At 41.0% G+C, this 14,090-nt stretch overlaps 1 protein-coding gene across 1 annotated transcript in view; it reads left to right on the plus strand.

The window, feature by feature from the left end:
* Nucleotides 1-14,090, plus strand: part of GK (glycerol kinase) — a gene marked incomplete at both ends in the record, with an annotated part of 64,380 nt that overhangs the window by 3,197 nt on the left and 47,093 nt on the right. The window contains 2 exons of the mRNA XM_079727894.1: nt 4,811-4,884; nt 7,248-7,354. Coding sequence (XP_079584020.1) covers nt 4,811-4,884; nt 7,248-7,354 — 181 coding nt within the window. The remainder of the gene's footprint in view (nt 1-4,810; nt 4,885-7,247; nt 7,355-14,090) is intronic.

Raw genomic sequence — 14,090 nt, forward strand, 5'->3', positions numbered from 1 at the left:
GTCATTGTGTATCTGCTGTACTTGAAAGCAGGAACCTCCTTTTTAAGACTTGTTCATCTTTGTATTCCTTAAAATATCTTGGTCAACATGACAAACGAACACCTGTTTTATCTACAGGAGCACTTTATACATATTTGTTGAATAGATTTTTATAGGTCAACTGAGTTTTAAATCTGGTTTTCTTTTTTATCTTGTCAAAAATGTTAAAACTCTCTGACTTAGGTATGTTTGATTACTTAATTTCTTCTCTTTTAGTAGTAGACCTGCAATTTTAGAACATGTTCATTTCTTCCTCTAGTTGTCAAAGACTTAAATCTTGGGACCCTATGCATGTGTTTTGTACCAAAGGAAAATTTCCAACTTGTCTGATAGGAAAGTGAACTGGGCTTGGCATGTGTTTACCCAGATTGCAGAGTAGGAACTTCTTGGAAAGAGAATTAGTGTAACAGGTTTAAAGGAGGAGCCACTTCTTCGTAAGACAAAAGCTTCAGCTTAAACAGTCAACTTCCTTCTTTAATTTGGTAACTTTACTCTTTCCCCATTAGGCTGACTGCTAAAAAAAACCCCAAAAAAAAACAAAAAACAAAGGATTAGAATGTGTTGTGACTTGAAATGTGTCAGGCACTGCACTGAGGACTTTTCCAGCATTATCTCATTTAATCCTCGTAACAAATATGATGTAGATAGTATTATTAAGCTCCTTTACCCAGATGATTAGACCGTGCTGAAGAGTGTGCCCAAGGTTTCAGAGTAACGTGGAACTGGGATTCAAGTCCAGGTCTGTCACAGTCAGAAGCTTATCCTCCTAACACCTCCTGCCTTAGGCTCCCGAGCTACCTGAGTACAGTCAAACCTGGGTATCTAGGAGACTGGTTCCAGGACCCCCGTGGATACTAAAATCCTAGGATACTCATGTCCCTTATTATAATAAAATGGTGCATTATTTGCATAAAACCTATGCACATCCTTCCATATACTTCAAGTCATCTCTAGATTACTTAAACCTAACACAATGTAAATGCTATGTAAGTAGTTGTAAATACAATGTAGATGCTATGTAAGTAGTTGCTAGGCCCAGGGCAAATTCAAGTTTGTCTTTTTGGAACTTTCTGGAATTTTTTAAAAAATATTTTTGATCTGTGGCTGGTCGAATCTACAGAAACGGAACCGTGGATATGGAGGGCTGACTGCACTGTGAAGGGAAGATGGGAGGCTGGGGAAGGCCATTTACCAGTTCTGATTATGGTCACAGATGAATCTTCACCAAGAAAAACATACTTACACACAGGTTTCACGATATGTAAAAAAAATGTTGCCTTTGAAAAAGTGCTGCTGGTTTGGATCATCTTGTGACTCAGATTAAGAGGGGCCTGGGTAGGGCTTAGGTGTAGTCACCGTGGATAATGGTTGTGTAACCATTTTGTTCCAATAGCCAGCATCTCTGAAGAATGACTTGAATTGTAGCTCCATGCTTATTTTGGCAGGAAACATTGCCTTGACCCCGGTTGTCTCATCATACTTAGAGATCTCAAGGTTAAGGGATAGATTTCCGCTTTCTTCCTTTCATTTATGTATCCAACACATAAGTATTAGGCACCCATTAAGGGCCAGGAACTAATGAACAGTAAATTTGGTAAAACTAATTTGGCTCATAGCTCGAATCAGGCCCCTCTTATAATAAATGTAACTGTGATTCTTTTGTGTCCCCCCCACACTAAGTTGGTTAGTTTTCTTGCCCATCACATTATAGACATGGCAAGAACATGTTCTCATCAGAGAGCTGCCACCGTCTCTTGTCCTCTTGTCTCATAAGCATAAATGTTTCGAGCCTTCAGTTTTGAGTTCCTTGAGGGGCAGAATAGTGTCTTTTTTCCCCCTCTCCAAAGCCTAATACAGCATCTGGCGTCTGGTCGGTGCTCATTACATGAATAGACAACAGCAGAGAGAGACCTCCAGGGCTTGATGTGTTGACTAGAACTCTTGGACTGAAAGACTAGAAAGGGAGAACTTGCAGGGTCTTGGAAAAAGTTGAATTTGGTAACTATAGCTAGGTTAGATGTATGAATATGCTATTTAATATAATTTCCTTTTTTAAGAAAAATATAATGCCATTTGCTGTGTTTACTTCTGTGGCTTGTTGGAAGATGCCATTATGCCTTCTGTGGTCAAGTTTGCAATGTAACATGTTTGTAGCTAATATTTTTATTTTAGGTCCTGCAAATTTACATAGTGTTTTAGAGACGGAGTTTATATTCCTGAAAAATGTCTGACTTATCACACAGTAAAGTTTAGTGTGGCATGAGTAGGCTAGTGGGGAAACCACGTGGGGAGGGAAGTGAATGCATGTTTATGGTGGGATGGCTGAGTTAGTCATAGGGTGAGTGAGGCAAGCGTGAAAGACAGTTACTTAGCAAGGACTGCATTTCGTCTTTATCTCTCCACTACTCCCCTTCTGCTGAGACAGAAGACATGCGTTGTTTCAGAAAGTCCTCTTTTTCTTTTTTTTTTTTTTTGCAGTATGCAGGCCTCTCACTGCTGTGGCCTCTCCCGTAGTGGAGCACAGGCTCTGGACGCGCAGGCTCAGTGGCCATGGCTCACGGGCCCAGCCGTTCCGCGGCATGTGGGATCTTCCCGGACCGGGGCACGAACCTGTGTCCCCTGCATCGGCAGGCGGACTCTCAACCACTGCGCCACCAGGGAAGCCCAGAAAGTCCTTTTAAAACAATTTTTATAGAAGTAATTTTCCTTGTTTCTTCAGCTTTTTAACTGTCCCCCTTCTCCAAATCTGGAATTGACCACGATTTAAGCACAATTGTAAATATAGAGCTAATGACTTCTAATTCTAATTCTCCCCTTATGATAGAAGTAGTAATAGTAGCAGTAGTAGTAATAATAATAATAAGTAGCAGTAGTAGTAGTAGCAGCGGTAGTGGTAACATCTTTTGGGTTTATGCTATGCGCCTGCACTGTGCTGAATTCCTTTCCTATGTGAAGTTGTTTCTTCAGCTTTTAATTGCCCTCCCCCAGCAAAAACAAAATCTGGAACTGAGACAGGATTTGGGCTTAGAGATGAATACAGAACTGGTGATTTTTTAAAATTTATTTATTTTATTTATTTTGTTTTTGGCTGTGTTGGGTCTTCATTGCTGCGTGGGCTTTCTCTAGTTGCAGCGAGCAGGGGCTACTCTTCATTGTGGTGCACGGGCTTCTCATTGCGTTGGCTTCTCTTGTTGTGGAGCACGGGCTCTAGGCGCGTGAGCTTCAGTAGTTGTGGCTCATGGACTCTAGGTGCACAGGCTTCAGTAGTTGCGGCACGCGGGCTCAGTGGTGGCTTGCGGGCTCAGTGGTGGCTTGCGGGTTCTAGAGCACAGGCTCAGTAGTTGTGGCACACTGGCTTAGTTGCTCCGTGGCATGTGGGATCTTCCTGGACCAGGGCTCCAACCCGTGTCTACTGCATTGGCAGGCGAATTCTTAACCACTGCACCACCAGGGAAGTCCCCATTTTCCATTTTATTTAATAATTTTTTCCTAATAAGTACCTGATAGACCACAGTTTTTTAGATATTCAACAAATATTTATTGATTATCAAACCCTATGCCAGGCACTATTCTAGGCCCTAGAGATGCTTCAGCAAATAAAATGGGACAATTGGAGTGGACATCCTAGAGACTTAACCCAATGCTAAGTTGTAAATTACTGGGCTATTACATGGGCTTCAGCCAAGTGCCTTTTATTTATGATGTATCAAGTTAACCTTTGCCCTGTAAGATATTTTATCTCCTCAAAGGACTTGAGAATTTGCCTTCTTGCTTTCATTATGTTTATTACTTCCTCCCCCAGAAATGATGTGTGTGGTGGGGAAGGAGGGGAGCGGCAACCCGACCCACTGTGTGTTTTCCCTTATTACTTCCTTTCTTAGTCTGCATTCGGCAAGTAATTTTCTTCCACAGGAAACCTAGGCCTGGAAACACTTTCTTAATTGGATGTGACTTTACTGCTGCAATTATAGTGATTTTGGAAGTTAGTTTTAATTAAAATCTGAATCCTTGCTCTGAAAGACTAAGTAATTTGATACTTAAATATAGGTACACCCAGGTGAGAAATAAATATATCTGAAAAAAAGGTTGCTAAGTTTTTAAGAAGTGTTGTTTTAGTGGTTTTAAATTTGTGGAGGCTTGTACTGCACTTCTTCTTTGGTAGCTTTCATTCATTGGTTTTAATGTTTTATCATCAAGGGTCAGCAATTCATGACAAGCATGTCACAGAGGGCACTCAGCTTGATGCCGGGGCACTCTTCTCCCCCTGCTGATGTGGCTCTACTTACCTCTCCTAAGAGCTAGATGCATTGTTACACTTCCCTTCAAAGGAATACTTTCCTGCCTGGGCATCTATTGACTCCTGTCTCCACATCCAAGGTAGATGCAGAATGGAACCTTATACTATCACTATCAGCATTTGGCCAGCTCTCTTTTATTTTTGGTTTTCCTATTCTCTAAAAGAAATCCATACTCTTAATTGGTTGATGTATTAAGTTTCCTACACCTGGAACCATTTGTTTTAAAGAATGAGGAATTGCCTCTTTAGTTTTATCTTTAATAGATTTTCATTTATCTAAAGAGAAGTTATTATTTCTTAAGCTACCTTATAACTTACATGATTCTATCTGAAGAGAAAGTAGAACATCTTGTAACGCATTTCGTCTGAAATGATTTGTCTATCAGTGAATAAGAACTTCAGTTGCTGAATAACTTTTAAACATCTTTGCTCTCTACCTCCATTTTTACCCTAATATTGCAATATATTTTTCAGGTTTTCAATTCAAAAACAGCCGAACTACTTAGTCATCATCAAGTGGAAATAAAACAAGAGTTTCCAAGAGAAGGGTATGTTTCCTAATTTAATATGTAAATGTACATCATGTTTATTAGTCCATCTCACCCCACCTGCCCTGTGCTTTTGTAAAGTAAACTTAACCAAACACCCTCCTGAGAAGACGTGAGGGATAGATATTAGTCAAAAAAAGAAGCAGTAACTTGGTAGCTCAGCAAAAACATGTGGATGATTGATGGCTTAGGAATTCAGTGACAAAAGGAAGCGATAATAAAGTAATAAAGCAAAGGAGTGTTAGATATCAGAAATTCCACGTTGACTTTGAAATCATTTAGTTCTGTGTCTCCATCATTGCCAAACTGCTGCTTTACTGATTTGCATGGAAGGGTTTTTTCCTTAAATAAAAATATGTTTTTAAAAAAACATTCATATATCTTATCATCTAATACTAAAATCATCCTTTTGGGAAATAATGTTCATATATAGTAATTGTGATATTACTACTTATATATATGTATTATATAGTACATATACATATATTATACAGTATTTTATTTAAAAATTGATATTCATAATACAGCCACTTTGGAAAACTGTGCAGCAGTTTCTTATAAAATTAATCACACATCTGCAACATTCCACTCTTAGGAATTTATCCAAGAGAAATGAAAGCATATGCCTATAGAAAGACTTATCTACATGAATGTTTATAGTAGCTTTGTTCATACTAGCCCAAACTGGAAACCCCTCAAATGTCTGCCATCAGTAGAACGATAGCAATGAAATACTGTTTGACAGTTTTTCAAAAGTGACCTGATACATGCAATGACATGGTTGAATCTCTTTGATATCCTGGAGAGTGAAAAAAGCTGGCCACAAAAGAATACATCCTGCATGGCTCTATCTGAAATTCAAGAAGAGGCTAAACTAATTAGGATGATGGAAATCCGGAAAGTAGTTGCCTGTGGAGTGTGTGATTGACTTGAAAGAGGCATGAAAGAACTTTTCTGGAGCAATGGAAATATTCTATATCTTGACTGGGGTGTTGGTTAGATTGGTATATACATTTGTTAGAACTCAACAAATTGTGCACTTTCAATCTGTTCATTTCATCATAAAATTTACTTCAATTTAAGAAAGAGAGGGAAAACAGTGTCTTACCAAATTTTCCATTAAAAATTTTCTCCTGTGTTTTAGAGAATTCCTTTGTTTAATAATAAAAGTTATTGATATGTTAGCAGCATTAGAATGACCGTCCACAGGCCTGATCCCAGTGCAATTTAGAGAGAGAATAGCTAGACTTGGAGGGACAAAAATTAGAAATACGTGGAAGGAGATTGGGTTTTGGAAAAAGAGAATTTAGAGACAGAACTCAAAGCTCAGGAAAGCCAGGCAGACCTGAGGAAGGCAGAGAAGAAAGGCATTTGGAATACCCTTGCTACTTCCAGATTCTAGCGTAGGATTCTTTTAACTTGTGTCATTTCTACTTTTGCATAGAAAAAGTATGCCATTTGTTTCTCCCAGGTATTGTTCCTTTTCATTTATTATGAGCCATTCATCCTTCTGAGGTCCTTGTACCTTAACCACAATTGCACTGGGATTGGGTCTGAAAACTGGGACCAATCACTTGTCTACATGAAATAGTTATTGGAAGGAATGTAAATTTTTTCCCTAAATTCTAACAAAACATTTTAGGAAATAAAATGACAAAAGAGATTAGTATACTTATTTGACTTCTTAGAATTTGTTTTGCTTCATAAATAAATAAATACACAAATATATAAGTAAGTAAATGAGGAAATCAGTGTATCAAAAGAATAATATCTATATCTAGTCTGTTTTAAAATGACTAATTACGGGCTTCCCTGGTGGCACAGTGGTTGAGAGTCCGCCTGCCAATGCAGGGGACACAGGTTCGTGCCCCGGTCCGGGAGGATCCCACATGCCGCGGAGCAGCTGGGCCTGTGAGCCATGGCCACTGAGCCTGCGCGTCCGGAGCCTGTGCTCCGCAACGGGAGAGGCCACAACAGTGAGAGGCCCGCGTACCAAAAAAAAAAAAGACTAGTGAAACATAAAGATAGTATATCAGAATTCATCACACCCACAGAATATAAAGAATTGGGGAAACAGTTTCTTACTGGATTTGAAAAATAATTTAAAAATAGGTAGAATATTTGCTATTTGTGGCCTGGTATTACCTCCTTTCAAATAATTAATTACTATATGAAAAATAATAAAAATGTAAAGTAAATAGTCTCTTCTTTAAATTATTTCTTTAGAATATTGGATATGCTTTGCTTATCTGATTTTCTTTGATTTGTGCAGCCACTCCCTCATAAGTGAACATCTCTAGAGAAATAAATTATATCTGTCTTGCTCTCTTGTGGACTAACCAAATACATTCTTTTGTTTGAAGATGGGTGGAGCAGGACCCTAAGGAAATTCTGCATTCTGTCTATGAGTGTATAGAGAAAACGTGTGAGAAACTTGGACAGCTCAATATTGATATTTCCAACATAAAAGGTATTTTTAATATTTTACTCTATATATGATATCTCAATTAAATTCATTCATTCAGCACATACTTGAGTGCCCATGCAGTGGCAAGCATTTCTTTGAGAACTGAGGATACAACAATAAACAGGAAGATTAGGTCCCTGTTCTCATGAAGCTTTTATTTTGGTGGGAGTGAGACCAACAGTAAGAGCAGATAAGTACCAGCTAATTTCAGATGCAGATAAGTTCCATACAGAAAGTAAAGCCCAGTGGTATGCTAGAGTGTGCATAGAGAGGCTTCCTTTAGATTGGAAGGCCAGAGACGTCCTCTCTGAGGAGGTGACACTTTTGCTGCGGTGTCAAAGGCCAAAAGGGGCCAGCCATGCAAATATCTGGGGGGAAAATGTTTCAGGAAAAGAAAGCAGCACATGCAAGGGGCCTGAGGTGGGAATAATTTTGGCCCATTCCTGGATTAGAAAGAAGGCCAGGGCTTCCCTGGTGGCGCAGTGGTTGAGAGTCCGCCTGCCAATGCAGGGGACACGGGTTCGTGCCCCGGTCCGGGACGATCCCACATGCCGCGGAGCGGCTAGGCCCGTGAGCCATGGCCGCTGAGCCTGCACGTCTGGAGTCTGTGCTCCGCAGCGGGAGAGGCCACAACAGTGAGAGGCCCGCGTACCGCAAAAAAAAAAAAACAAAAAAAGAAAGAAAGAAGGCCAGCATGTCAAAAATACAGTGGAAGAAGGGTGACAGGTGAGGTTGGGTGTGTAAGGGGTTTCAGAAGGAACTGAAATCTGAGAAGTGGATGGGGCCTTGTCGGCCACAGTTAGGAGTTTGGATGTTATTCTTAGTATCACAGGGAGCCACGAGAAGACTTTAAGCAAGGCCATAGGGGATGACGGGATCTGACTTGCAATTTAAAAACAACTTCCTGACTGCTGTATGGAACAGTGTGGAGAGTGAATAGTAAAGGCATAAGTGTGGACACAAGGAGACCAGTGTGGAGGCCACCTTGGAAGTCCTGAGAGAGAGGACGATGACTTGATTGACAGTGGTAGCAGTGGAGGTGGGGAGAAAGGGCCAGAACTTGCTGATGGATTGGATGTCAGGGTAGCAGAGAGAGTAGTGGGGTGGGGGGAAGAGATGGGTCACAGATGAGGCTTGGGGTTTTTGCTGGAGCTCCTGGATGGATAGGGATGCCCTTTACTGGGGAGAGAAAGACTAGAATAAGGAACAGCTTGGGGAGGGGGGGAGGTTGTTTGAAATCAAAGCACTTCACTTTTGAAATCTCCCTTAAATAACTGTCTGAGAGTGTTAGGTTATTACAAGTATCTCCCTTTAATTCCAGGTTATTACAAGTATCTCCCTTTAATTCCTAGTAGTTTTAATAGAATATCTACCTGAGTTTGGCTTTGCATCATTCATAAGGGAGAAAAAAAATAACCCAGTCATCTAAAATTGATATGCTACTAGTGTAAAGGGTGGAAGCATAATGTGGTAATTGCCATCTCCTTAGAGTTTAAATTTTTCCAAGTTCACCATTCAAGGGCTACGTTTTTTTTCTTTCTTAGGTAGTTTGACTCTAGATAGGGGGAACCATCAGTTGGTGGTGGTGGTTCCTTAATTCATGTCATCTTGGCTCTGAAATTTACCAGCACTCCTGAGTTGAAACATTGATTTTTTTTCAGACTTTCCCTTATTTGTATAACTAAAACTCACTTTAAAAAAGGCTAAGTATAATCAAGACCAGTCATTCAGCAAACTCAGAGTGCCTACGATGTGCTAGGTGTGCTAGGGAAACAGTGGAGCACAAATAGGGTCGTGCCGCTGTCCAATGGGGGAAACATGTTAATCCAATCGCAGATTAATGGAAAATTGTAACAGTGATATTTCTGTTACTGCAGATTTTTACAAGAAATACCCATGTACGATTTAATAGCAGTTTTGTTAACACTTTTTTAATATCCTACCTTCATTTTATCCCTACATCTAAGTGAAGTACTTCAAACTTCTTTTAGAGTTGCATTCACCAAGTTTTAGAGTCCTGTGTCAAAGTGATTGTTGGTCAGTTTCCTTGAACTGTCCTCACAGCTTTCATGGTCTAAACAGTGTAAACATGTAAGAGGCATTCAGTAGCATACTCTGTTGTCGAAATATCCATTACCAGTGATGTAAATAATCTAGGTGGCGGAATGCCATGTTCACGATGTAGATTCCAGAGCCATTGGCCATGATTTTGACCTCATTCTACCTCCCTTTCAGGTAAGGTAGGCTGCGGCATGTTGGCCTTCTGGACCCACTCAGGTGGCATTCTTTTTTCTCTTGTTTTTGTGGTGTTCGTGAAGATGACACATAGCTCCAGTCCAGGTCACTTGTCTTCCGCTTGCACTGTCTGTAAGAATACTGAGCACACAGCTCTCTGCTCTACGCTTCTCTGTGTCTGGCCAGTGTGAAACCCATACCTGAACCAAAGTGACCCAGCACTTCCTTCTCAACAACTACCAGCCTATGGCCAAGGAAGAGAACGTTCCACAAGCCCCTCCATACCAGGCCAGTTGTGTTAAAAAATTTTTTTCCCAGATAATTTACTGAATTGGCACTGTCAAGGACCAAGCTTTTGCTTGCCTATATAGAGCTCTAGGTCACAGAACCCTAATGCTGTAAAGGATCTTCCATCACTTAGACCTAGCTGCAAATGAGAGAACAGGGACCCTTTGCAGGTCGTGTAGCTATTTAGTGGTGGTATAATATGAAAGCACAACTGCCCTGTCTCCTGGTCCAGTGCTCTCTTTCCTGAGCCACAGTGATAATAACCTCAAAAACCACTTGAGTTTTTGGTTCCAAAGTGGCAAAGAAATGAGTTTTTTTCCAGCTAAAGGGTGATTCATTTATCATCTTACCTGGTAATCATTGAGTTCATCATAGCTGGTTGTATTTCTTTGGCAAACTCCAGTTTCATTGGTTTTAGTTGTCCTCATCTGCCAAAGTTTGTTGATTTCAGGTCCCTATGAACAATGTCTCCAAAATTAAAGTTCACTTTCCAGTTTAACAGCTCACGTGAGCCCAAGACAAGTAAATAGGCTGCTTCTTTCCATCTTGGCTTAGAGGGCTGGGCCACTCTGTTTGCCTGTCACTGGACTGAAGGAAATACAAACTATAAAGAGTTACAATACCAGATAGTCTCATTCATCCTCCCTCATGAGATACAAGCAAAATACAACATACACTGTTACAAAGTTGAGAGCATCAAGTCCTCAGCGATTAGGTTAGATAGTAGTTCTCACACCCTTAGAGGACAGGGAAGCCCGCACACCCACTGCCTCGCCCTAGCCAACACATCCACCCACCTTTCCTTCGCCTCTGAGACTCGGCCTCTCAGAAAGGCACTCTTTGTCCTAAAGGGCTTCCCAGCAATGGCCACATCTCCCTTGCAAGTGGTATAACTTGCCACAAGCACACGTCTGCCAGACATGGAAGCTTTCTACCCCTTCCCAATGGCGCTTTTAGTAGTCCCAGAGCCTTCCTCTGGGGCTCACATTGTTTTGCTATGTGCGTTTATTGGGTTGTTGTTGTTGTTTTCTCCAGAAATGTGTTCCAATTAGAAATTATAATTTTATTTTTAAATAAGGGTGCATGTCATCTATAATTCCACCAAGACAGCAATGATAACATTCTGGAGTATTTCCAAAGGCTTTTTTCTAAGTATATTTTCTTAACTGTGATTATAACTTTTCACAGGCAATATTAAGGAAAATTTAACCAGATTCTGAATATAGCATTTAACTAGTTAATTGTACTAATGACACTCAGTTTTGAGAAAAAAAATCCCCTGAAAAAGAATATATGGATGAAGCATGGACCTGCTAGATACGAGAGTAATGTGTTAGGTTTTATATTGTCCAGTGATTTTAGTATCTGTAACTAAAAGACTTGCATGTCACATTCATTTGCTCTTATGGTAGGTGAACTAGGGTGGAGGATTATAAAACCTAAACATATTCTGAAAAAGAAGGAATTAAAATTAGGAACTATTAAGAGAAGCACATGTGCTGGGATTAGCAGTCAGAAAAGTTTTCTTTAAGAAACATAGAAAAACATAGAGGATATTAGGGTAAAAATGCCAAGAAATTAGCACAATTAGAAGTTCAGAAGTTCAGAGGCAGTGCATAAGGCCTGTGTCGGGAGAAACCAGTACTAGACTTTTTTGTGGCTGGAAGAGAATCCTGAGAAGCTGGTTCACTGGACTTTGATTGTCTGAAAGAAAAGCAATTTTGCTTGGCACTAAGGACCAAATTAAGATAGAGGGGAAAGAAGAAGTGGTTAGAGTGAAACCTGTGACTAATGAATCAGATCGAAATAGCTCTAGATAATGTTCTGAATACCAGTTAGAATGAGCCAATAAAGAAAGGTAGCGTGAAGGGCATAGAATAGAAACTCCAGGATTGGGACTTCCCTGGTGGCACAGTGGTTAAGAATCCACCTGCCAATGCAGGGGACACAGGTTCGAGCCCTGGTCCGGGAAGATCCCACATGCCGCAGAGCAACTAAGCCCGCGAGCCACAACTACTGAGTCCACATGCCACAACTACTGAAGCCCGCGCGCCTAGAGCCCGTGCTCCGCAACAAGAGAAGCCACTGCAATGAGAAGCCCGCACACCGCAACGAAGAGTAGCCCCCGCTCGCCGCAACTAGAGAAAGCCCGCAGGCAGCAGTGAAGACCCAATGCAGCCAAAAATATATAAATAAAATAAATAAATTTATTAAAAAAAAGAAACTCCAGGATTGCAACTAAGGAAGCAGCCAACTAGTTAATGGGAAATTAATGCAGTGGGGAAGAATAGGAGAGTTTAGTAGACCATGAATTCATTGTGAGCCCTCATTGTAAAGTTGTCACATATCACGTTCACAATACTCCACCTTAACAACCATTGCCAGGGTCCTGCCATGGTCTCTAGCCTCTGCTGTGCCCACAGTGCTGCTGGGGAATTCCTTTATGTGTCCCACTTAGCTCAGTCCCATTCTTTGCAACTGGTACTCCAGTCTCTGTGTAACAATGATGACAGTGAATGGCAGCAATAAGTGACATTTGTGGAGTGGTTACTGTGTCCCAGGCACTGTTTTAATATGCATTAACTTAGGTTTTCCTTTTTGTAACCCTGTAAGATGGGAACTTTTATCATCTCCATTTTCCAGAAGATAAAACTGAGACCCAGGATCATGCTGCTAGGAAGTGGAGGAGTTGGAATTTGAACCCCAGCAGTCTGGCTTCAGAGCCTGAGCTCTATTGAATAGCACCCAAGCTTCACAGTCCCTGTATTCACAGATAACCTTGCGCTCTACTTCACAGAGAAAGTTGAGGCTCTGGGGTCTAAATTCCTCAACTTCCTGTCCCAGTACTTAATGTCTGGATCTCTTGCCCCCTTCCCTCCATCACAAGGGAAGCAATAGCCTTCCACCCTACTGAGGTTCCTCCCTCCACCTGTGTATTAATCCCATTCCTTCCTGTCACTACAACAATCAGGACTGTGTCCCATACATTTCCAGACCCCTTTCCCCCCACATTCTCCTTTCTCTTCCTTTATTCCTACAGACCTTTTGGCCTTCTATTTTTTAAAAAACACCCCCAAATCTCTTCCTTTTACCCTATGCCTCTAGGTTTCCTGGTAGTAGAATCTCATTCATCTTTATACCTCTAGAAAAGGTGTTAAATAAAGTAAATATATTTGTGTTGGATAAAGATTATTTAGAACAAGGGAGCTGCTGGTCCCCTTCAGCTCTCTGTTGGTCAGAACATTCCTAGTGTGTCTTATTCTGGGTGTACAGCTTGAGTAATTTGGACAGATAGTTGCATGTTCCTAGGAGAGGTGGTGAAGGGACTTTAAACCATGCCCTATGGAGGTGGGGCAGTGGAAGGAAATTGGGCTGTTTAGCCTAGGCAGGGGAAGAGAAGCCTGGAGGGACAGAAGAGCTGCTTCAAGTGTGAAAGACTGACATGTGGAAGAAGGATTTACCTTGTTCTTTGTATCTCCAAAGAATGTAGCAAAGATCTATAGGTGGAAGCGATGAGGAAACGAATTCTTTTTAAATAGCAAAGCTGTACAGTAGAGATTTGTTTGCCTGGAGAGAGGTAGTGAGTATCTTGTCACTAGAAGTGCTGTCCGAATGGTCACGTAACAGGCAATTCCAGAGATTTGAGCATAAGGTGGGTTGATTGTATGGCCTTTAAGGTCTGTCCTAATCTTAAATTGTGGAAAAGCTCCATCCTTTAGCCCAGTGTGTGCAACACTACACAGGAGAATCACCTGGGGAGTATTAAGAAAAAATACCAATGCTCAGATGCTACCCCAGGTTAGTTAAATCAGAAGATTTGGGTCAGGGCCTGGGCACCGGTATTTTTTAAAAGCTCTGCAGTTGATTCTAATGTACAACCAAGTCTGAGAACCTCCAATTTAGCCAAATCAAGCCGAATTGAATAAGATGGTATGGAATAATATTTTACTTATAGTAACTTACTGTAACTATAGCCCTTGAGTTGTATATAGGTTAGTATAATGTAATTGCCATCACATACTGTACTTATGCCTGATTCAAACGCTATGTCTTTTGTTTGGTTGGTTGGTTGGTTGCACTGGGTCTTAGTTGCGGCTCACAGGCTCCTTAGTTGCGGCTCGCCAGCTCCTTAGTTGTGACACATGGGCTCCTTAGTTGTGGCATGCGAACTCTTAGTTGCGGCATGCATGTGGGATCTAGTTCCCTGACCAGGGAT

Source organism: Hyperoodon ampullatus, assembly GCF_949752795.1.
Source record: "Hyperoodon ampullatus genome assembly, chromosome: X".
Lineage (NCBI taxonomy): Eukaryota > Metazoa > Chordata > Mammalia > Artiodactyla > Ziphiidae > Hyperoodon > Hyperoodon ampullatus.